This window comes from Melanerpes formicivorus, unplaced genomic scaffold, assembly GCF_026170545.1.
Source record: "Melanerpes formicivorus ecotype bairdi unplaced genomic scaffold, bMelFor1.0.p_v2 SCAF_131, whole genome shotgun sequence".
NCBI classification, from domain to species: domain Eukaryota; kingdom Metazoa; phylum Chordata; class Aves; order Piciformes; family Picidae; genus Melanerpes; species Melanerpes formicivorus.
In genome coordinates this window covers 1,166,869-1,191,843 of record NW_027142483.1, presented here as the reverse complement: position 1 = coordinate 1,191,843, position 24,975 = coordinate 1,166,869, and the positions used below count along the sequence as shown (strand labels likewise).

The window sequence follows — 24,975 nt, the reverse complement described above, 5'->3', positions numbered from 1 at the left end:
TTGAGTGCAGCTCATCTGAAATACAATTTGAAGAGAAGCAAAAGTGGTCCAAATGTACCAAAGCTGAGAAGCTGACCAGCTGAGAAGGGAGGCACCTCACAAGAGCTTGTTGCAAAGACTATCAGACTGCCCAGCCTCAGTGTCCCAACTGGGAAAGAACTTTGCACCGTGTTTGAGCATGGCTAAGCCTAGGACATGGGACATGCCATGCTGCCAGGAGCAAATTCTGCCACATCCAGCGGGGAGATGTCAGTGCCTCAGTGTGGCCAAGCTGCTGTCAATAGCAAGCACACCTCTTGGTGAACTCAACTGGTGGTTTTGGAATGTGGTGGTTTTGAAGAAAGCAGCTTCTTTGCACAGCTCAAATGAGCAAGCAGCATGGGAGACAGGGTGAGCCAAGGGCAGTGCCTTGCCAGATAATGTGCCTCTTTCTTTTACTCATCTGTTAATTCTTTTGAGCATAGAGGCACAGATAGCAGGTTTGACTAACTGAAATAGAGGAGTCTCTATTGTAACAGCCAAGCACAAAGACTGACCAAGCAGGACACCATTTTCAAACCTTCCTGACAAAAGATGAGCCCCCAGTTCTGGTGTGTCTCTGGCACTGACACCTGGTTATTAGCAACAACCAAACTCAGCCACGGCTCGGCTGGATTTTGTCATAACAACTGGGTTGGACACGATGATCTTGAAGGTCTCTTCCAACCTGGTTTGGTTTATTCTAATAAAGGTTTATTCTAATAACTTCACCAATCCCAGCAGGGAGCATTGAAAATCCTAGCTCATAACAAGTATCAATAATGAATATTTCTGGCATTTTGTCTAAGACAGGGGATCCTGTCAGAATGCATGCTTATACCAATTTATGGCTTTAGACCCCATGTGTTTCCATCTTCTTAAGACAATGGATTTACATGGCACATTTCACAGACAGGAAGATGAATTTTCATCACCACTGTGTACAGCACTTAGAAATCACTGAATATAAAACCAAATCACATTTGTGCTCAGGATGGTATTAGAACGGCACCAAAGAGCAGAGCAGGTTTGGTTCAGGAAATAAATGATGCTTCATGTAATCAAATCTGCAAGGGAGATTTGGCAAGAAGGCTGCATACAGACAAACTATTGCTGAGTCTGGACATGGCATTAAGAACATTAATTTTTAAGTTGTGGGGAATCACTAAAGATCTGCAGGAGAGGGAAAGGGCACACAGCCCCCATTTGTCTAAATCAGAGCCAATACTGGCAGAGACACAGCCTCTAATCCCATCCCAGACCACTGGTTTATTATGCATGCAAAGAGTTAGAGTTGCTGGCTTTGAGGTCTTATTAAACACACTCAAGGTTCAGTACTGCAGGTACTGCAAGCTCCAGACAGTCTCAGGTAATGCATTTGTTGGAGAGAGACACTGAAAGCACATTATTGCTTTGGGGAGCTGGGTCTTACTAATAGGAGTGCTGCTCCTAGCAGCAGGCTGTTCTGGAGCTGGAGAAACATGCTGGTTGCTTTGCACATGTGAGCAACCATCCAGCCATGTAAAATCACATTTTAATGTGTTATACCATAGAATGTCTTCCTCAGGGACTAATCTTCCTCCCATCCCTCACAATCAATCAGCTTAATTACACACAAACCCCACTTTCAAAGTCTCACTCTCTGATCCTGAAGATGTTGTACTCTCCAGGTAATTCCAATAAAATTCATCATATAAAACAAATGGCTGCCCTGCAGGAGCATCTCTCTCTTCTGTTTTCCAAGGCCATTATCCACCCCAGACCAGTCACCAGCTCATGGAGAGCATTCCAAGCCCTGCCACAAGCTTTAATTCTGTGAGGAGAAGAGGAACAATACATTTCAAACAAATGCTGTGTACTCCCTTGCAGCCCTAGGAGGAGGAGAGAGGATATTCTAGTCCTTTGACCTTCCTCACATCTTCCAGGCTGGAAAGCAAAAGGGCTGTCTTTGAGTCTGCAGGAAAAAACTGTACCGAGGATCTCCTCAGCCAGCCTGCACTGCTCATTACTGTCACTCTGAAAGGCAGCCAGGAGAGGTTTGTCAGTCTCCACCCTTGGAGGCTTTCCAAACTCAAATAGACAGAGCCCTGAGTAGCCTGGTCTGATCTCGGTGCTGACCCTGCTTGAACACTGGTTTGACTAGGCACATCTTGGGTCTCTTCCAACCTCAGCTATCCTCTGATCCTGTGAAACAAGCTGTGTTTTGAAAGCATACAGGGGAGGGTTTGGAGAATTCTGGATGCTACCTTCATAAGCATTTAATGAGAAACATGAGGCTTGAGCCAGACCTGCTCTGCACTCTTGTGTGCTCAGAGTAGCACCACTGAAATGAACCAATCTGCAGCATCCACTTGGTATCTAGGTACTGTTTGGACTTTATGTTGAATTATGTGACAAAATGGTCGTGCTACAGAAGTAGTTTTTCAGTGATTTACAGCTTTATGCTCAAGAGTTTGAAGGGCAGTTGAGGATTCATTTGTAGCTGCAGAGGGCATGTGGTGCTCAGAGTCAGGGAACACCACAGGATTGCTTGCACTGGATTTGATTCCATTTCCTTTCACCACCTGTCCACACACAGCTGCTGAGTGACAGCCTCCACTTGGACTTCACAGGAGATGACCAAGCAAGGACAAACTCAACAGAGGAGCATTCACCAGGACACCACCAGTAACACTGTTGCAGGGGTAGAGCTTTTATCCTGAAGAGAATCAGATACATCACCTTGGAATTATTAGAATCATAGAATCAATAAGGTTGGAAAAGACCTCAAAAGTCATCAAGTCCAACCTGTCACCCAGCACCTCATGACTACTAAACCACAGCGTTTCAAGTGCCACGTCCAATCCCTTTTTGAACACCCCCGTGGACGGTGACTCCACCACCTCCCTGGGCAGCACATTCCAAGGGCTAACAACTCTCTCTGTGAAGAAGTTTCTCCTCACCTCCAGCCTGAACTCCCCCTGGTGCAGCTTGAGACTGTGTCCTCTTGTTCTGGTGCTGGTTGCCTGGGAGAAGAGACCAATCCCCTCCTGGCTACAACCTCCCTTCAGGTAGCTGTAGAGAGCGATTAGGTCTCCCTTGAGCCTCCTCTTCTCCAGGATAAGCAATCCCAGCTCCCTCAGTCTCTCCTCATAGGGCTTGTGCTTGAGACCTCTCTCCAACCTTGTTGCCCTTCTCTGGACACATTCAAGAGTCTCAGTGTTCTATTAAGGAGGGGGAAATGTGGATATTTGAATGGTCTTCTGTTTTTGAGGCATGGCATGGCAGTAACACAAGGTGCAGACTACAGGTCAAAGGCCAGCTTGGGTTTCCCCATTAGCATTGCATGGGAAGGAGCAAAGCAGAGTGTCTACTACCATCATACTACGCTGCAGCATCTTTCCCTCTCTAGAGACCACGTAGTGACAGTGCTGATTTTGATGCTGCAATTCTGCTAAGCACAGTACCTGGCAAAATGCAGAGATGCTCTGCTTGCTCCCCCTTGAAAACCACACATCTCTGGGGCTCTGCCCTCCAGATTTCAGGAACCCCTGTCACCTGGACTTAAAGACAAGTTAAAAATAGCTCTGCTATTTCCAGCAGCAAGATTTCAAGAATCAGATGTCGTCCCAGCCGAGCTCAATTAAATCAGGCGGAATCTGCTGAAGCAGCTGGATGGGATCAAGCAGGCTGTGAACATTTGTATTCTAGCGGCGGGCGGAGAAGAGAAGGTGGAAATTTCAGCGTGAAGCTGGTTCTGTGTGAAGTGGAGAATTCCAAGTGTGAATGCGTGTATGTGTTCGTGCATGTGCTGAGGAAAGTAGGGTTGGCAGGGGAGACAGAGGAGAGCTTTGTGTTCAGTGCTTCCTCTGACACAGCTCAGCCTGTTCCCTATCTCCCAGCTCCACTTCTGAATGTGCAGGAACATGCGGTGGCTCCTGCTCCCCACCCTCTTCATCTTCCCCTGTACGCAGCAGGTAAGTTCATTACAAAAGAAGAAAAAGATTTCTCCCTTCTTCACCCTGTCCCAGGTTAGAGTTTGTGTTTGCTTACTAACAAAACAAATTGCAGAGGAGCAAATGCCTCCTAGAGAATGTGGAGCCATTCCCCACTCCTCAGTACATTCAATTTGCAGCTTATTTGCTTCATCAGCCTTGAGATGGGTAATTTCTTTTGGGGTGTGGGGTTTTTTTTCCCCTTTCTAATGTGATGCATCAGGGGGGAAAATAAGTGTTAGGGAAGCTTAAATTGTCAGTGACTGTGAAAAAAAAGAGAAAGATTAAATATATGCACAAATGGTTATCTGATGTAGTAAGAGAGTAAACATCTTGTCCTTGCTCATGTTCCCTGTGTTTATGTGCTATAGGTACCCAGTGGTCTGGCTCCAGGCTAGTTTTACAAGGGAGAAAGGGCTGTGTTGTGCTTTAGCTCTCATGAGAACATTGTAGGTGATAGCTTTTGCTGAGGGTGTTGGTGTGAAAGGCCAATGTCATGATTTACTTACTTGCCTTTGGAAAATCTGCTGGATGTGTACACACTGTGCTCCTTTCTTCATGACCCAGAGGAGGATTTCCAAAGGGCTGTCTCCCCCTGCTAACTTTCTGCACGCTGCAAGCCAAGCCGAGATAACCGAACATTAGTGATAGGACACTGCCTGCTTCTGCTGTTTGCTTAGCTATGCCCACGCAGCCCTTACTCAGTCTTTAAAACATAAGAAAACAAACACTACCACATGAAGGGCTGCTACACAATGCTCTCATTTTCTGATCTGCCCATAGGATCAGGACAAGTATGCGGTGGGCTTGTGGGGCGTTGGATGGCTTCGGTGTAGAAACTTGGGGAAGAAATCTGCAGAAAAATATTTGGCCTGCAAACTTTACAAGCAAAATTCAGATTTTGTTGTTGTTGTTGTTGTAACTAATTAGCTCTTGGAAGTCTTTTCAGGTAGGCTGAGCTTCTCAGTAATCCTACAACTAGATATATGGATTGAGATACACGATAGATATATTCTGCTCTATAATACTACACAATAGAAATATTCTATGCATACAACTGTCAGATGTCTGCCTAATGGTGTTTTCCTCGCTGGGATACTTTGTAGTCTCACACTTCTCAGCTGGCATCTTTCCCTTAAGAAAGAAAGAAAGATAAAAACCTAAAAAGAAGAGAAAAACCACTTGCTGAGGTAGAATTCTGTAGATTTTCATCTGTAATATAAATTGTACTGCTCAAAGCACACAGATTATTTCCTGTCAGACATATCCAGTTTGAAGTGCACTCTGATTTAAGCCACATAACCTTATATCACATAACCTTGTATCACATAACCTTGTATCACATAACCTTATATCACTGGCACATGGCCAAACTCCTAATAATTCTCTGCTTGAAAAGAAAAAGGGGGGGGAAAAAAGAGAGAGAAAAAAGCAGCAGGAAAGTGATTTCTGAAGCAACCATACAGTCTTGAATGCTGCTAAATCTCATGCTGTGCCAGGGGAAGTTTAAGCTTGAGGTGAGGAGAAAGTTCTTCACTGAGAGAGTTGTCAGCCATTGGAATGTGCTGCCCAGGGAAGTGGTGGAGTCACCACCCCTGGAGGTGTTCAAGAGGGGATTGGATGTGGCACTTGGTGCCATGGTTTAGTCACGAGGTCTGCGGTGACAGGTTGGACTTGATGATCTTTGAGGTCTCTTCCAACCTTGGTGACTCTGTAAATACCTAAGAACACCTGTGTGTCCTGCTTCTGGCACAAGCCACCCCAATTGCACATGAAATAAATGACCATTATGGTTTATAGGAAAGGCTTAGCTGTCAAAACCAAAAAAGCCTGCTGAAGTTAGTTGTTTTTGTAATGTTGCTGGATTTAGGTAAAAAGAAAAGGATTAGAAGAAATCTTCCGTGAGCAAATGATCAACAAAATACACATTGATGAGACTGCCTTTAGCGTGCTGCATGGAATACCACGTGACATCATTTAATAGCCATTCATTACATGAATTGCCTCTGTGAATTAATATGTATCTTAAAAATCATTCAGCCAAAAAGAACTTGAAAGCTGCTGCTTTGGAGCTTCATTAGTCGCTGTGGATTAAGATATCGCAAGTGGAGTTGTAAATGACCATGAAAAATGGAAATTAGTGGTAGAAAAAAGCCTTTTAAAAGGTCATTTACTGATGCATGCAATTAGGCCAGCTCAATTAAGCTGTGTGAGCATTCGTGGGATATGATACATGAAATGCTGAATTCTGCAGATACTTCCTGTTCGAAAGCTGAACTGAAAGGAAACGCAGCCAAATGGCCTCTTCCCCACTTCTCCTCAGTGTCTCTGCTGGAGGTGGTTTCTACATCAGCAGAGCCCTTAAGTTCAGAGGGAAACTGCGAGGTGAAGCCTTATGTGCCCAGAAAAAATTGCAGGTGACATTTTCATTTGCTCCTGCCTGGCTAGATGGTGATGCTGGCACCTGCTGAGGGGCTGGATCTCGTCTGTCTCTCTTGGTCTGCGGGCAGCCAGAGCTGCTTGATGAGATCAGCTCCCAAGCCTTACATTGTGCTAGTGGCCAAGTGCTGTGTGTGTCCCCACTTAACGATGGGTCCAGTCATCCGCGACCAACAGCCCTATCACGATCTGCACTGCTGCTGAAATCAGCAACAGGCAAAGATTTAAAGCTAAGATCTAAACTGTTCTCTTTTATATGCAGTTCTTCAGAAAAGCAGACAGAACACAGCTATCTCACCTAGATCCTTCCACGCTCTCTGCTGACAATCTTTCCTCCATGCCATACAAAAATAAACCCATCAGGAGTTTCTTTGCATTTCCTTTTCTTATTAACAACAACAAAAAGACCCAGAAAATGATAATAAAAAAAGACATGAGTTCTGAATGTGGAAACCAGGAAATTCTGGCTGGATCTTGACTTCCTACTGCTGACAGAAGTCTCTCTTAAAGATACACCTGCCCTGTAAGCCCTGGATTCAGTGCACACTTAGGCAAAGACACACTCTTAGGAGATGACCTCAGTGCAATTACTAACCTCCCTTACTAGGATTTTAGCTTTGTGTCTACAGGTTTTGTCCTATTGAAGGCAAAGGAGACCCATGCATGTGTTTCATACAAGCAGTAAGCCAGGCTCATTGCTGGGATGACACCTCAGGGCTTGAGAGTGACTGGTGAAATCAGTCCCCTGTCTCCTACCTAAACCTCAGAGCCTCTCCTTTTTGGATCCTGTGAGATGAGAAATGTTATGTACCTTCCTGCAACTTCACAGTTCTTTGCATCCCAACATCATTTTATGCTATCCCAGCTCCACACAAAGCTTTCAGCTCTCAAAATATCCCACTGTGTGTAAGTTCTCCCACAGCCCACTAAAGAAGCCTGGAGAAAAACCTTCAGGGACCAGTGAAGTCCACCAGCGCAAGGAGGTTTGTCACTGGCCATGCAGGTGCCCACCGGTGCCAACCTGCACCCCTGGGATCAGCTTGGTGAAGGATGGTTGTGGCTGCTGCAAGGTCTGTGCCAAGCAGGCAGGAGAGACCTGCAATGAAGCTGACATCTGTGATCCCCACAAAGGGCTCTACTGCAACTACTCAGAAGACGAGCCTAGGTATGAAACAGGAGTGTGTGCATGTAAGTTCCACTTTCACCTTCCCTTCTTGACATCCAGGAGGGTGGGACCACCTAGGTGAATGGTTTGAGAGGAAAGCTCTGCTTGCTGATGCTGCACAGCTCTGTGCTAGGCAGTTGATCCTGATTTAGTCCTTCCAATGCTCAGCCAGAGGTTCTGAGGGCAGGGCTGGGACTGTCTTTAAGCTTACCTGTGTGTGCGCTGGTGAAACCAGTTCACTGTGCACCAGCTTGCTATTCACAGACCTGTTGATAGCTCATTTGAAGTCCAGACTTTAAATTATTATTACTATTTATGTCCACTTTTCATTGGGCATAAATAAAACCCAGAGCTGTGCCTGGGCTGGAGCAGTGGGTGCAGTACAGGTCGATTGCTCTTCAGCGCTCTGTGAGCAGGAACCTTGTGCTCCTCCCGTGTTAGTAACTGTTGTTTGCCATTTGCAGATCTGGTAGCTGTAGGCTGTGAGCTCAGTGGAGTTTATTATCTTAATGGGCAGACCTTCCAACCTAACCCACTCTATAAGTGCCTGTGTATCAGTGGTGCCATTGGATGCACACCTGTGTTCACACCAAGATTAGCAGCGAGTCCCTGCACCAGGGTCACGGGCAGAAAGAAGCCTGGACAATCCAGCTGTGGCCCAGGACAGCAGAAGCAGCTTCAATCAACAAACTACAGACTGATGCCAGGTGTGCCTGGCTATGCTGGTAACGTTTTGTGTGTGCATCAGCCTTGCTGCAGCCAGTGTCCCTGGCTCCGGCAGCCAGGCCGGCAGCGCGCTGGCAGTTTCTGTTCTTGCTGAAGGCCATTGCCAGGGTGACTGCTCTGCCCCAATTACCCCTCTTAGTCATAGGTCACAGAATCTTTTCTCTAAACCTGATGAATATGAAAGGCAAAAATCCTTTTGGCTTCTGCCACCAGGGAACTGGCCAAAGCTACCTTCAACCCCTCTTTCTGCAGAGGTTTACTGCTCATCAGATCAGACCAATTAGGGCTGCTGGGGGACAGCCATTTGGCAGCCTGGGAGCTGTCTCACTTTCTCCTGCTTTGTGGTGGTAGAGAGTCTTGGTTTTCACATACATACAAACATCAACATGCTGCAGGCCTCTTGCTTCAATAGAAAGCATAAAATGGTAAAAATTGTCTTAGTGGCACAAAATTCCAGGTCACTGCAAGGATGATGCTCTCCCCGTTTCTCCTCTCTTCAGTCTGTCCAAAGGCACACACAAGCTTATCCATGCAGTTCTGCCAGGGTCAGTTGATATTTTCAGCATCCCTTCTCAAGCTATGCTTGGCCTTAAATGATTTTTTACTATCTCTTTCATTCTGGGCATTTCATAGTAAATCCTTAACTATCTCTCTCCATGTAACCTTTCCAGTACACTGAACCAGAGAGTCATGCAGTTTCCTAGTGCTTGCTAGGATCTGAGCACCCAGAGTCAGTCAAGTTTAAAAGTGACCCATGAGCAAAGTTAGACTTATCAATAAAAGCACCTTTATGAGCAGAAATCAAATGCTTATCTTTTTTATGTTCAGTTAATCCTTTGGGGGCTGTCCTGCTGCACAAATAATATCTTGCTGTCTTAGCTTACAGGAGCTTGCCCCTAGTTTTGAAGCAGAAGTGCCTAGTACAGGCAACTCCCTGGACACCCTGCTCCAGGACCTGTGGCATTGGCATATCCAGCAGAGTGACCAACGAAAACAGAAAATGTGAGATGAAAAAGGAAAAGAGATTGTGCTTCATCCAGCCCTGCCTGACCAATGTACTGAAGGCAATAAAGGTATTTTCCAGTAAAAAAAAAGAGTTCCTAATAGAAGATCAAAATATTGGAAGCAATGGCAAATTTGCACCCACTAATACCAAATGATTTCTGGTTTTTTAAAGGATATTAAACTAATTCTTCTGTGGTTTTTTACCTTCAGCTAGTGTCAGGTGATAGAATGAGAGGAAATAGCCTGAAATTGTGCCAGGGAAGGTTTAGGTTGGACATGAGGAACAATTTCTTTCTTGCAAGAATGGTCAGGTGTTGGAACAGGCTGCCCAGGGAGGTGGTGGAGTCACCATCCCTGGGGGTGTTCAAGAAATGCGTGGTCACGGCACCTGAGGACATGGTTTAGTGGCCATGGTGGTGTTGGGTTGATAGGTGGACTTGATGATCTGAGGTCTTTTCCTGCCTAAACAATTCTCTGAGTCTATGGGATGTGTAATTTCAAACAAAACACTGTGATGTCCTGGAACACAACTGCTGTGCTGGTGCTGTCACTCAAAGTACTTTCTAGTTGTTGACTGACAAAGAAGATGATGATTTTCAGGCCTAGTTTTCAGGGTATTTCTATGTAAATGGTGCAGTATTTTCTTACATGTTTTCTTTCTGCTGTGTAAAACCTCTGCCTTTCTTTGTTTTTATATTAAAGATTCCAAAAGGAAAAACATGTCAACCAACATTCCAGCTCCCTACAGCAGAGAAACTGTTTTTTTCTGGATGCTCAACTACTCGAAGCTACAAACTAACTTTCTGTGGGGTGTGCTCAGACAAGAGGTGCTGCACACCTAACAAGTCCAAAATGATCACTGTACAGTTTGAGTGTCCCAATGAGGGCTCCTTCAAGTGGAAGCTGATGTGGATAACATCCTGTGTATGTCAAAGAATTTGCAGTGCTCCAGGAGATATATTTTCTGAGCTCAAAGTTTTATGACAAGTGACACCACTGGCTGTGACACACTGAGGGTGCAGGAGCACACCCACACCCTGAAGAGCTACCACAACCCCCTGCCACAGCAATGTTTATGGTAAAACTACATATGTGAGCATTCCATTTTTAAAGAGCACCTGGGAAATGGAAGCAGGAGTGTATCTTCTCACCTGGAATTGGCTTAACACGTGGCAATCTGTTCTTGAGAGTCTGTAACACGACTGTTGTCAAAACAAGAACTTTTGGTGATCCAACAAGGAACAGCAAGACAGCTTTGTACCCCACTGTAACAAGTTGTAGCCCACAAAGACATGGAAATCCACAGATGCTAGAAAAAGATACTAGAAAAGAAGAGCCTGCAATATTTAATCTCTAATTCTTGGTTAACAAGAATTAGAGATTCACCAAACTAACATTTTCTGCTATGTGTCTGCACCGATGCTGTTTCAAACAGAAGTCAACTTTGAGCTGATTGCTCTTTGCAGCAGATAATCCTTCTCTAGTGTGAATATAAAGATTGCACTTACAAAGGGAGAGATAGGTGGGCATCTGCAGATAGGAGATGTAACATTTCAAGGAGATGATTGTTTTGAGACTGCCTTCTTAAAAACAAAAACCTCACCAAATGCTTTATTGAATACTTCTGGACCTCTACACTGAAAATTGTGCTTACTTGTATACCCAACTCCAGCTCTGCTAGAAGGATTTAAAGCTTTAAGAAATCATTGCATTGATCCATTCTGGTTTGTAACAGTTCACTGCTCCTGCTGTCCTAAGACAGGCAAGGATTTGGAAAGGGCTGTACATTCTATATTGTAAAAGTTCTTACTGTAATATAAAACTCTGCTTCCCTTGGTAATTATAAATACTAAACCACCTCTCCTGCTTGCATTCTTTTAAGCATGTGAGCCTTGTTTTCCAAACAGCCATTGTAACTTCATTTTAAGTGCATGTTTTGCTCAGAGGTATTACCCAGTGCAACTCAGCATTCATGGACATGAATCATTAAAATGTTAATTAACACTCCAAGTACAATACTTGAAACAAAATTCTGTTGAATTCTCTGATATTGCCAATATTGATATCAACTCAGAATGCTCCAGTACAGCCAAGTACAACAGGGAGGCAAAGATATTAAGTCTATAAGCACAGCTTAGAGTACTCTGAAATGGCTCTTCAGGAGAATTTAAGAAACCAGTTTCATTAGAGCCTTGCTTTCACCTCTGAAAACTGTGGGTTTTTCTTGTCTTCAGAGTTGCCTGTTAACAAACAAATCTAGCAACAGTGACCCTTCTTTGCAGCAAGGCCTGCCTTTAGTTTAATGCCAGCTCAAAGGCTAAGGAAGAAATGACACTTTTGGCTGCTAAAACCTCCCTTTCTTCTCTTGATAGCACCATAGTATGTCAATTTACTTTACAGTTAGATAGATTGCTCTTACTGATAGCCACCCTAAGGTACCTTGAAATCTTTCTTACAGGCTGGGCCTGTCAGTTAATATGACACCTCTCAGAGCTGAGGAAGCTTCTATCCCAGTCTTCCTTTGGGACTGCAATATGTTGTAATTCACTCTTCTTAAATGAAGTGCTTGGATGCTCCCTTCTTTACACAGCTATCTTCAGTCTTGATGGATCAGTTCTAGGCCCACCTTTTGTGGCATCCAGTTCATTGTACTCTTCTATGAGGTCAGATAAAGATGCTACAGCTTCAGAGAAACAGCTCTGCTCCATCCCCTCTATATGCAGATAATGGTGAAGATGAGCCTATGAAAACAGAAAAAAATACAGGGTTATCCTCTTCCTTGGCACTTAATTCCTTTGGCTCAATAAGTGCCATGCAGCCTGCACTGCAGAGGAGAGAGCAAGTCCTGGAGGAAGATTTAAAGACCTGCATCATGACATCCCTCATTTAAACACCTGACAACTTTAGTATTCAGTATCACTAAGGTTGGAAGAGACCTCAAAGATCATCGAGTCCAACCTGTAGATTTAGTAGCAATTCCTTGTGGAACCACAGTCAGTATTACTGATTTCTTACACATCTATCCTCTCATACTCTGTCTTCTTGGGCACAGCTGACCAAACTATGTATTTGGTTTGTGTGGCAGTCTCTTTGTGATACTGAGATTTGCTTCCCAATAATGCAGGAAGTGAATGCTTAGTGGCCACGGATGTGGCAGTGGCAAGAGTTGTACCTTCTTCCTGTAGAGCTTCAGAAATCTGTCTTTGAGTTCCATGAAAGTTGGTTTCACACAGGTGTTGTTTGCCAAAGCCAGAAGGGAATGGGAGTGGCCCACTGGAGGTACTGAACACAAACTAGTTTTCCAGCCCTCTTGATTCCAGGAGACAAATTGCAGGGAAGGCTTCAACCTGTGATACAAAACTTTAGTTACCTATGGAATGTAAAGAACACAAAGCTTTGCTAACAAGCAGTCTGAAATGTTAACTTTTGAGCTTTCAGAACCAAGCAAGCCAGTTATAACTATAATTGGAATAAGACATTTTAGACTTCAGACTAAACTGTAAATTGTAAGCACTAGCTTTGTTTTAATGTATCCAGGTTTGGAAAAAACCAGAGTTACAAGCACCTATTTCTATAAAGGCACTGCAAACACCCTGGGATTTAGGAGAGAGGCAGAGTAATACTGTGTGGGGACAATCAGCCTAGCTGCAGGTCAGAAAGAAGTGAAATGCTTTAGATTCTCAGAAAATTTCCCCATGCACCCCTGGCTGCCTGTAAATTCCAACCTGTACACAAAGCTTGCCTGCCTTTCCTGACACAAGTATGCAGATCAATAGTGTAAGAGAAAGAAACAGGGGTAACAAGGCAGAGAAGGAGTCCCTATCTACATGAAAGTAACCATGACAGAGGCAGCTTCTGTTCAGTAAAATACCCCAAACTTCTACTACAGAATTTATTCCTCCAACATCCTTTACTGGCAGGTGAGTTCTGGAAGGTCAGGTTTGGCTTTCTTTTGCATTTTTGAGAACGAAAGGAGCAGCACAGGGACACCAAGACAGGTCCTTTTACTTTGAAACCCAAGAATACTCTAACTTACTCTAACTCATTACATAAATCAATTACATTTCCTTCCCCCCCCCCCATAATAAATAATCACCAGAGATATTTCTGAATAAACTGATTTGGTCTTGAAATTCTTCAAACTAAAAGTGGGAGCGCTCTGGACACCTGACAGCAGTTGCAACACCAAATCCCATGACTAGCTGGTGGCATCACAAACCTCTCAATATTTCTGCGAAGGTCTGAAACCTGCACGTTTCCTCGGACGAGAAGAGCACAGGCAAGGTAGAGGCTGTGCTTTGGATCTGCTTGAATTAGTTGGTGGTCTCTACTAAAAGCATCTGAAAACATCTGATCCAATCTAAAGCAAAAAGAAAAGAGAGTTATCTACTCTTACTGAAGCAGGTTACAGAAGTTCTTCAGAATGCCCACCTTCAGGCTACTGCAACTCTGGAGATAAAACTCCATTTAACATGGGACCAGGAATGCCAGGAAAAACCTTTATATGTGCAGATGCTGGCATTGGAAGTCTTCTAAAAGCACACCAGATCCACTTTTCTCCTCCCTTCTCCATCATATTATAAGCCACTGTTGAGAGGGCTGGAACACCTCTGCTCTGAGGATAGGCTAAGGGAGCTAGGGCTGTTCAGCCTGGAGAAGACTCCAGGGGGACCTTAGAGCTGCCTTCCGATAGCTGAAGGGACTCTACAGCAAGGATGGAGAGGGACTTCTTATTAGCGTGTCTAGACAGAGGACAAGAGGGAATGATTCGAAGCTGAGGGAGAATAGATTTAGGCTGGATCTTAGGAAGAAGTTCTGCAGTATGAGGGCGGTGGGATTCTTGAATAGGCTGCCCAAGGAGGCTGTGGATGTCTCCTCCCTGGGGGTGTTCAAGGCCAGGTTGGACAAGGTCTTAAGCCAAGCCCAGTTGAGAGATGTCCCTGGCCATGGCAGGGAGGTGGTAGACTTAAACCTTGTAACTTCTAGCCTGAGTTATGCTATGGAATGGAAATTTAAAATCAAAGTAATGGAAGAATCAGAAATTAAGCCTCAAATGTAAAGCTTCCACAGTATTGTTTCTTACCTTCTAGAAGGTACATTAACATCAGCCAGTGTATACAGAGGAGTCAAGCTTGAGACCAAGTAATGAAGCCGAGGAAAAGGAACCAAATTCATGCTGATTTCATTCAGATCCATGTTAAGGGAACCTTCAAACCTTGCAGAGCTGAAAAATTAACAAACTGTTATAAACTGAGTAAATTACTTTTTATTGTGGAAAAAAATGGTTACATCTGTTTTTCAACTGCTCTGTACAATAAAGCAGGAAAACAATGCAGTGCTCAAGAAACTCTTCATGTATAATTAACCACACTTCCACATTTGGCACTAACAGTGCTAGATCTTATTTACTTGCACTTCTCATTATGGAACAATAAACCACCAGAGTGAGACCTTGTTTCCTGACTGCAGCCTTTAGCACTGCTTTTCAGTATGTGGACATAGCTGCTGAACACCAGCTTTAATAAACAGGCTACAATAAACCACGCATGACTTAGCATTCCTGCCAGGCTGTTCAAAAGAAAAGCAGGCCCATACTTCAAATGTGTATTTCACCAGGAGTTTCTTGCAGCCATAGACAGTGATCTAACAGCATTTATAAAACAATCCAGCTGGCCTAAAAAGGCAAAGCTCCCTGGACTCCACCAAGCATTAAAGGAAGACAGTATCCTTCTGCCTATAAACCTTTTCTTACTGCAGTGCTAAGACTACCATGGCTTGAGCAACACCACTGCAATATGAATACTTCCAAATGCTTTACTGTAGACACACATCAAATGAAAACAATTGATACACTTTTTGAGCTGATGCAGGCCTACATATTTGCAGCACACACTACCTACTTTCACAGAGAAATAACCTGCAACCTTACCTTGTCAGGTTCAGCAGCAAGTTGGCTACGATATTGTTCATTGCGTCAAACGGCTTCTCCTGCGCAGCTTTTGCTCCGCCTGCACTCGATGTTACCAAACTCTTCTGCTTCACAGTTGACCCTAGCTTCCCAGAATTGACCATCTGATGAATTTTATTAACTATATCAAATAGAGACTTTGGGGGGGGAGAAAAACAACAATCAACAAAGAAGAAGTCCTGAGCATAGAGTTTTCAGATTCAGTACCCCAACTGCTCATTTCAATTAACGTTAAAGAAAAAGCTAAGACCTGCTACTGTTAGTTCAAAGATTAAAGCTTTAAGTCCAACTTCTGACCAGCTCCAACTGGCTGAAGTGTTTCTAAAGGTCTTCACCTGACTTATCACAATTGTGCAGGCGCAAATACAGGCTGGGTGCAGAGTGGGTTGAGAGTAGAGCCTTGGTGGTACTGATTCATGACAAGCTCATCATGAGGCAGCAGTCTGCTCATGCAGCCCAAAAGGCAAATTGTGTCCTGGGCTGCATCAAGAGCAGTGTGGCCAGCAGGGCAAGAGAGGGGATTCTGCACCTTTACTCTGCTCTGGTGAGATCCCACCTTGAATACTGTGTCCAGTTCATGTGTCACCATCATAAAGACACAGAACTGCTGGAGTGAGTCCAGAGGAGGAGGAGGGCCACAGATGGAAGGGCTGCAGCACCTCTGCAATGAGGATAGGCTGAGGGAGGTGGAATGGTGGGACTCTGGAATGGGTTGCCCAGGGAGGTTGTGGATGCCTCCTCCTTGGGAATGTTTAGGGCCAGGTTGGACAAGGCTTTGAGCAGCCAAGTCCAGCTGAGAGGTGTCCCTGCCCATGCTGGGGAGGTTGGAGGAGATGATCTCTGAGGTCCTTCCATCCTAAGCCATTCTATGATGATTCTATGCACACAGCTTGACTCAGAAGTTTGAATTTTACTGAGCTATTCATAACTCTCATCTTCTAAGACTACATTTTAAATGCTCAGAATTTCTGTGAAAGCAAAAATATCTTCTCCAAATATATCTCACTCTCTTTTTTCATAAGCAAATGGCAAGAGACTCATCAAGGGACTATCCCTATGTTACCCACACCACTAATCAGCAAAGTCAAGTTTGTAGGAATTTGGAGTGGTTAGTCATCTCCCTTTAGGATTCTACTAATACTATGCACAAACTGATTGCTAAAAGCACCCAAGCCTCTCAGCCTCAGTAAATAGAAGCTTCTCCCTGTTTACTTTGAAACAGACATGAAAAGACTCACTCTGGAATTACAGTGAACAGTGCAGTGCAATTTTTACTGATACCTACATTAACTTCAAAAGCCTGAAAGTGACTTAGGAGTTCAATCACTACTTTAAAAACTGAAATTATGCTTTAAGACTTGGTACTCTAATCAATACACAGAAGGAAGAAACACTTCCTCTGTGCAGTCTAATAAAAATGAAATGAACAGAAAGAGAGTATTATTTCTTACTTCATTCTCTATTGGTAGCACACAGTCTGCATGCTCATTAAGCTCCTTCATTGCCAGAACACTGTTGTATGGAGAAGTAATAACATCATCTTCACCAGAGGGATAGACTGAAGTAACAAATCTATACACTTCTGGGAATTCCTCCTCCAGCAAACTCAGTACAAAAGTTCCAAGCCCAGATCCTGTCCCTAATTATGCATGAAGACAGAATGACAGAAAATTCTCCATGTTATATGAGGTTTACATGCTGGAAACATAACCACTTGTCAATTCTGTACACTCCTTAAGATTTTCAGAAGCATTTGGCTGACAGTGGAGGTTGCTGAGATGTAAACTAAAGCAGGAAGTTTTTTTTTACCAGGCAGTAAAATAATTAAGTGAGAAAAGTATTTCCCATAGTATACCCGACAGGATGAAGTAAACAGTCTCAAACATTTCTGCAAACCAAAACAAATCCTATCACATCACCAACAGGCTGGGGGCAGAGTGGCTGGAGAGCTGCTAAACAGAAAGGGACCTGGGGGTACTGATTGACAGCTGGCTGAACATGAGCCAGCAGGGTGCCCAGGTGGCCAAGAAGGCCAATGGCATCCTGGCATGCATCAAGAATAGTGTGGCTAGCAGGAGCAGGGAAGTCATTCTGCCCCTGTACACTGCATTGGTTAGGCCACACCTTGAGTGCTGTGTCCAGTTCTGGGCCCCACAATTCAAGAAGGACATTGAGATACTTGAACATGTCCAGAGAAGGGCAATGAGGCTGGGGAGAGGTCTCAAGCACAAGCCCTACGAGGAGAGGCTGAGGGAGCTGGGATTGTTTAGCTTGGGGAAGAGGAGGCTCAGGGGAGACCTTATTGCTCTCTACAACTACCTGAAAGGAGGTTGTAGCCTGGGGAGGGGGGTTGGTCTCTTCTCCCAGGCAACCAGCACCAGAACAAGAGGACACAGTCTCAAGCTGCACCAGGGGAAGTATAGGCTGGAGTCTTCACAGAGAGAGTTGTTAGCCATTGGAATGTGCTGCCCAGGGAGGTGGTGGAGTCACCATCCCTGGAGGTGTTCAAGAGGGGATTGGACGTGGCACTTGGTGCCATGGTCTAGTAGTCATGAGGTCTTGGGTGACAGGTTGGACTTGATCTTTGAGGTCTTTTCCATCCTTGTTGATTCTGTGATTCTATTCTATGATTCCTTTATTTTTATTTCTTATTTTTAAAGTTTTATTGCAAAATTATAAAACATTGAACTCCTCCAAACAATTATTGACTTTCCTTTTGGGGTTTCTTTATAGTTTTCTCATTCTCCAGCCAAACCAGAACAATCCCTTTGCACTGTGTTCAAATCCAAGAACTGAACTGTGGTTTTTCTCTCTCGGAGACCAAACATTCTCAATAGCAATTTTAGCTATGAACAAGACAGCAATTTTCTGCAATAACAGAAACAATATCTGGAGGGTCTCTCAAATTAAGGAAATAACCACAAAAAAAAAAGGTCCTTGACACAATTCTTGCTTCATATTTAGAGCTATTTTCTGTCTCTTTTTCCACATCAGAACCAGTTACAATGCATGCTCCCCGCCCCCCATTCCTGGGAGAGGAAAGCTTAGTTCCAACATGGTAATGACAATTGTCACTGCAAGGGATTTTTCCTTCTGATTCAATAACTAAGCAGCCAGACTGGACTCAAGAGAATTATGTGGAAAGAAAAGAGAAAAACAAAATTTTCTTAGTTAAGCAACAGTAGAAGTCTCCTTCAAAGCCTCTCAGAAAATACTTTTCCCATGATTAGGAAAACACTTGATTAGGATAATGTTGTTAGTGTTCTGAGGCCACTGTCCTTTCTTCTGATCCACAATCCCTCAGTGCTTCCTTGAGTTTGGTCTCTTGATTCACTCTCTGTCTCTTATTTACAACTGTAGCTGTATTTTTGTTCTTGGTAGCACTTACCTTAGGCTGTGATTAGGGCTCCCCAGTGCTCTAACAGAACAAATAACTACAGGCCCACTTAATTGGACTGTGTTAATTGTTTTACTCTGCATTCTGAACTATGTAGATTATTACACTGATCTTTTCAAGATCCATTTTTTTTCCCACCTGTGGCTGCTGCAATCATATTAGCTATTGAAAAATGACTTACCACCTCCCATAGAATGAATGATGAAAAAACACTGCAGACAGTCACAATGTTCTGCTGCTTTCCTCAGCTTGTCTACAATGCTTTCCCTGTACTGACAGCCATACAGCTTATGACCTACAGCCCTGAGGATATGAGAAGTACTTTAGAAAACACAAATGCAATGATCATCATTCAGTATTTTAATTCCTCCTATTTGACATTTTAGAGTTGAGAGTCCAGAGCTGGGTACAACACCTGATTTATGACAGTTGCTAAGCTGTGACTATAACATGTGAATATGGGAATCAGGATATGGTTTTGAGGGTGGAAGCAGCACTAAGTTCTCAGCTTTGCAATGTGCACTATTATTTTGTACCAATAGATAACCCCCATGCTGGATAATCAAATTGTAATTATGAAATAGAAGCTGCACACTCCTTAGCAATAAGGATATCATAGAATCATAGTATCATTCAGGGTTGGAAGGGACCACAAGGATCATCTAGTTCCAACCCCTCTGCCATGGGCAGGGACACCCCACACTAGGTCAGGCTGGCCAGAGCCTCATCCAGCCTGCTCTTAAACACCCCCAGGGACGGGGCCTCAACCACCTCCCTGGACAACCCATTCCAGGGCTTCACCACTCTCATGGTGAAGACCCTCCTCCTCACATCTAGCCTGAATCTCCCCACCTCCAGCTTCATTCCATTCCCCCTAGTCCTATCACTACCTGAGATCCTGAGAAGTCCTTCCCCTATGTAGTATGTGTACTAAGCTTCCTTGGACTACCATGTGAGTCAGCTGCTACCAGTGACAAAAAGCATCCCAAACAATGAATTCTCAACACACTTGCCTGCTAGATGGTAAAGTTACAGGATGCTTTAGTCCATGTATTACACTCTCTTTCAATATATTTGCTGATGACTTGCTTTCCAGTCTGCAGTGCACTGAATATTATCAGAGGCACATTAAGGTCTGGGTGAAAATGAATTCATTATGTTAATCTTTTTTCTGAATTTCTCTTTTTGGTGATGTAGTTTTGATGTACAAAGCCAGACTCTGTGGTGCTTCGAAATCAGAAGTGCATTTGTTCATATATCTCATTTCCACAACAGTTACACAGTCTCAAACTAGATTATGGCTTTGACTGAGCAATGGAAGCAGCTGATACCAAAGAAATAAAAATAAAGAGCATGTTCTTTTCAAAAAGAAAATCAAAAAAGAGGAAGAAAAAGAAAAATAGACAAAATGATGTATCAGCAGAATTATCCTTCTCTAAAAGGCTTTTCAAAGCTCTCCTCCAGGCAACAGTGACTCCAAAGTTTACTGGTACTATGCTGCAGCTCCCCAGGTGCAGCAGGAACCAAAAAGCTACAGTTAACCATTTCCCTTTGCAAATGCCATCTAATTAGCTGCAAAGAAATGTTTTCTAAAGAGGTTCTCACCAGTTGTTCCCTGAGCCAGAAACATCTGTGATAAGCTGCTTGCTATCAAACACATCCCTCAATGGTCCTTGGAGAATTTCATTTACCACGCCCTCCTCCATGTCAATCAACAGAGCCTTTGGGAAAGGAAAAAAAAAGGTTAAAATTCAGTCAGTAAGAAAACCACCCACTGAAATAACCATGGAAATAGAGACTAAATTACAATACAAAAGGTATGGTTTTGTCTGCTGGGTTCCAGAGAAGCTTTTTAGTTGTTAACTAAGAAACCAGCTAGATTCAAAGGTCTTTTCCAAGCTGGTTAATTCTATTCTATCATAGTATCAGTCAGGGTTGGAAGGGACCACAAGGATCAGCTAGTTCCAACCCCCCTGCCATGGGCAGGGACACCCCACACTAGATCAGCCTGGCCAGAGCCTCATCCAGCCTGGGCTTAAACACCTCCAGGGATGGGGCCCCAACCACCTCCCTGGACAACCCATTCCAGGGCTTCACCACTCTCATGGGGAAGAACTTCCTCCTCACCTCCAGCCTGAATCTCCCCACCTCCAGCTTCATTCCATTCCCCCTAATCCTATCACTACCTGAGATCCTGAGCAGTCCCTCCCCAGCCTTCCTGTAGGCCCCCTTCAGATACTGGAAGGCCACAATTAGGTCACCTCAAAGCCTTCTCTTCTCCAGACTGAACAGCCCCAACTCTTTTGTCTGTCCTGTCCTGTCCTGTCCTGTCCTATTCCATTCCATTCCATTCCATTCCATTCCATTCCATTCCATTCCATTCCATTCCATTCCATTCCATTCCATTCCATTCCATTCCATTCCATTCCATTCCATTCCATCTTGGTTGATTTGCTAGAAGCTGTTCAATAGGACAGCACTCCAGATAATGCAATAATAGACTAGACTAGACTAAACCAGGTTGGAAGAGACCTTCAAGATCATCACATCCAATATAATATTTTGCCCCAGTACTTCGGAATACAGAAATTAAAGCATTTTTCTATTTAAAAATCTCCTGCTTCTTAATCTCTTCAAGTGCCTCAAAGAAACACACTCCTTAGAAAATTCAAATAAAGCCTTGGTTGGTAATAGCAACAATCATTTTATAACAATTGCAAGTGCAATTGCTCAGCGAGACTGGCAGCGAACTGCATTACTCCACTGAAGCATACAAGCTGCTATTAGAAATCCCACTATGCAAAGCAGTATTTAAAACCACATGCAATTTTAAGGACCTTATGAAAACTTTCTACACAGTTGGGACATAAATATGCAATGTAAACAGAGTGACCTTTACAGATTGCCGTACCCGTGCTTTTAAAGAGCAGATTTTTCCTCTGTAAATATCAGGCCCATCGCCGCCGCTTCTGGGACAGAAAAAAAACCCTAAGCTTAGAATTGTAAGAGAAAAATCACAGAATCATAAAATGGTTTGGGTTGGAAGGGACCTCATTTCTCAGCAACCTCCAGCACTCGTGTGATTCTTCCAGCCAGCACAACTTCCTATACAAGTCCACCATAGCACCAGAGAAGGGCAACAAAGCTGGGGAGGGGTTTGGAATACAAGCCCTATGAGAAGAGGCTGGGGGAGCTGGGGTTGCTTAGCCTGGAGAAGAGGAGGCTCAGGGGAGACCTTATTGCTCTCTACAACTACCTGAAGGGAGGTTGTAGACAGGCAGAAGTTGGTCTCTTCTCCCAGGCAGCCAGCACCAGAACAAGAGGACACAGTCTCAGGCTGTGCCAGGGGAGGTTTAGACTGGAGGTTAGGAAGAAGTTCTACACAGAGAGAGTGATTGCCCATTGGAATGGGCTGCCTGGGAAGGTGGTGGAGTCACCATCATTGGAGGTGTTCAGGAGGGGACTTGATGGGGTGCTTGGTGCCGTTGTTTAGGTGAGTTGGATTGGTTGATAGGCTGGATGCAATGATCTTGAGGGTCTCTTCCAACCTGGTCTGGTCTATTCTATTCTATTCTATTCTATTCTATTCTATTCTATTCTATTCTATTCTATTCTATTGTATCCTGTTCTATTCTGTCACTGGAGATGTTTAGGAAGAGACTGGATGGGGTGCTTGGTGCCATGGTTTAGTTGATTAGATGGTGTTGGATGTTAGGTTGGACTCAATGATCTCAAAGGTCTCTTCCAACCTGGTCTATTCTATTCTATTCTATTCCATTCCATTCCATTCCATTCCATTCCATTCCATTCCATTCCATTCCATTCCATTCCATTCCATTCCATGGCAGAGAAGTTCTGTTTCTCTTCAGGGACTAACAAAGCTCAAAGGGGAAAAAAACCCACCCAAATCAACACTTCTTCATCTTACTACTGTCCTTGTGATCCTTCCTGCCAGCCCATACTTTGATTAAAATGCTGAAAAAAATAGATCCCTGCATTTCTTGGAGTCCCCTAGGCTTAAGATGTACATTTCTGCATTTTTAGGAGAGAAGGAAGAAAACCAAATCCAATGCCTCTTTCAATGTTTTTAATTACTGAAGTGAGTATAGTTAAAATGGAAAGGTTGAAGGTAGTGTTTCAAGGACAATATAAAGATCCAAATCTTTTTCTAGCACAAATTATGACCTGAAACAAAGGACTTGTGTTAAGGTACTAGAATTGATCTAGTGTATTAAGCTCATGGTTAAGAGAAGATACTAGAGTTGCTGATCTACTGTGCTAATCCCATGAGCTGCTTGATAAGAAGGCTTACCTTGTATCTACATTCCTGAAGAAACTGCTTAATGCTTCATCATAAATCCCTTTCTAAAAGAAAACAACACAAGATAAGATGATGTGCAATGTCAGAAATTTTCAGTGTTTTCCCAAAGAATAATTTCAGTTGGAAAGAACATCTGAAGGCCATTTGTCAAACCTCCCCACTCAAAAGAGAGTAGATGTCTATGCCGAATCCAACAGCATTCAGCATCAGCTTGGTACTAAAAGCTGACAGGAGAATATAACTAGGAAATTCCTTTTTCAGCACAGGGTTAAATAACTACTCTTTCTTAATTTCTAAAGATTTTGGATTTTACTGAAGATCCCAGGGCAATTATTAGATTGGATAGCTGCTGGTTAACTGGCTCAGTCCATGACTGATAGAACACACAGTTCATCATGGGCTCCATGCCCAAATCAATGCCCACAAAGTTCTGTGGAAAGGAAGGTACATCACACTCTATCAGCTATCCTTAAACTCTGCTGAGGGGTGGAAGGCAAATTACCCCACCATAAAATGATGTGGTGTTATTATTTTACCGAGTGCTTACCATATTCCTGAAGACCTGTCGAAGCAGAATACGGAAGTCACTGTTCCCCACCACACTAAACCCAAAAGACTCTTCATATGCACATGAACTTCATTGCTTTTTTACAGCTGCTTCAACGGAAGACATTGAAGAGGGCTGCTCAACAAGTAACTGTTAGCTGTTTCCCAGGAAATAGTATTCTTGTAGTCATGGCAAGAAGAGTGCATTTTAGAAGCCCCATCCCTGGAGGTTTTTAAGCCCAGGCTGGATGTGGCTCTGAGCAACCTGATCTAGTGTGAGGTGTCCCTGTCCATGGCAGGATGGTTGGAACTGCATGATCCTTGAGGTCCCTTCCAACCCTAACAATTCTATGGTGCATTGCATTAAGCTCAATCTTGCATGCTTTACATCACTATTTTGGCCAGCAGAAGAGTACACGAAGGCGGCTGGAGAAGGTTGTGTAGAAGAACTTGCAGAAACAGGATGAGGGGCAATGGTTTTAAACTGGAGACTTAGGTTGTACACAAGGAGGAAGTTCTTTACAATTACAGTGATAAAATACTGGCATGTGTTGCCCAGGCATGTGTTTGAGGCCCCATCCCTTGAGACATTTAAGATCAGACGCTGTGGTCCTGGGCAGCCTGATCTAGTTGGAGGTGTTCCTGACTGCAGAGGGGTTAGACAAGATGACCTTTGAGGGTCCCTTCCAACCCGATGCAATCTGTGAATCTGTGTTAACAGGAAAAGAAAGGCAGGCTTTGCTGGGCTGCTTTTTTGCTTTACTGCCAGCGGCAACGAACCTGCACTGAACAACCGTCTCCGTCCACTGCCTCCAGCCTGGCAAACGCTTGCCTGCAGGGAGGCATCCGGGCTTTGCAAGGCGGAAAGGCTGGGGAAGGCTGACCTGAACTGGAGACGTGGGGGTAGCTTTGCTAACTGTGAAGCCGCCCTATGATGAAACAAATACAGCGCTTTGCAGTCACGGTAAAGCACACAGAACACAGCCACGAGGGCCGCCGGGCGGGGGGGAAGCGGCGCCGTTACCTTGTTGACAGCAGCGTGCTCCCGCAGCGCCAGGTCCCAGAAGCGGCAGCCCACCTGGTTCCCGCACTGCCCCACTGCAAAGAGGGGAAAAACACGGTGAGGCACCATGAGGGAGAGGAAGGGAGCGACGGGGAGTACTCTGTGCGCCACGGCCCCTTACCCTGCACCACTACCGACTGGGTCATGGCTGAGGCAATCGGAGGCTGAGGCCTCTTCGAACTCGGCGCCCGGAAGCCGCGTCCCCTTACCGGCAGCAGCGGAGGGCCAGCGGGCGTTGCTGCGGGCGGCTCCTTTCCAATGGCACCGCCTTCCTTCCCCCCACTTTCCTCCTGCAGTGGAACGTCCTGTCCGTGGGCCGCCGCGATGGAACATTCTATTACGCTGGTGTAGGG

General features: G+C 44.3%; 2 protein-coding genes across 4 annotated transcripts; one reads left to right on the top strand and one right to left on the bottom strand.

Moving 5' to 3' along the window:
• Positions 1 to 3,638: 3,638 nt before the first annotated feature.
• On the top strand, positions 3,639 to 10,935 carry CCN6 (cellular communication network factor 6). Its single transcript, XM_068168090.1, has 5 exons — positions 3,639 to 3,974; positions 7,343 to 7,619; positions 8,061 to 8,303; positions 9,202 to 9,395; positions 10,030 to 10,935. Exons 1-5 carry the CDS (start codon positions 3,912 to 3,914, stop codon positions 10,309 to 10,311), a joined length of 1,059 nt encoding a protein of 352 aa, XP_068024191.1. The 5' UTR covers positions 3,639 to 3,911; the 3' UTR covers positions 10,312 to 10,935.
• Positions 10,936 to 11,277: 342 nt separating this feature from the next.
• TUBE1 (tubulin epsilon 1) lies at positions 11,278 to 24,884 on the bottom strand. 3 transcript variants are annotated; one of them, XM_068168089.1, is made up of 12 exons: positions 24,832 to 24,884; positions 24,584 to 24,657; positions 23,005 to 23,057; positions 21,604 to 21,661; positions 20,298 to 20,413; positions 18,874 to 18,995; positions 16,747 to 16,934; positions 15,257 to 15,432; positions 14,411 to 14,551; positions 13,547 to 13,687; positions 12,500 to 12,674; positions 11,278 to 12,068 (listed from the first exon to the last, which is right to left on the bottom strand). In XM_068168089.1, exons 5-12 carry the CDS (start codon positions 20,396 to 20,398, stop codon positions 11,910 to 11,912), a joined length of 1,203 nt encoding a protein of 400 aa, XP_068024190.1. In that variant the 5' UTR covers positions 20,399 to 20,413; positions 21,604 to 21,661; positions 23,005 to 23,057; positions 24,584 to 24,657; positions 24,832 to 24,884; the 3' UTR covers positions 11,278 to 11,909. The 3 variants fall into 3 exon arrangements, with proteins under 3 accessions (XP_068024190.1, XP_068024188.1, XP_068024189.1); XM_068168087.1 differs by having other exon boundaries at positions 24,744 to 24,859; XM_068168088.1 differs by lacking the exons at positions 21,604 to 21,661; positions 24,584 to 24,657; positions 24,832 to 24,884 and having other exon boundaries at positions 23,005 to 23,059.
• Between the last annotated feature and the right edge of the window lie 91 nt (positions 24,885 to 24,975).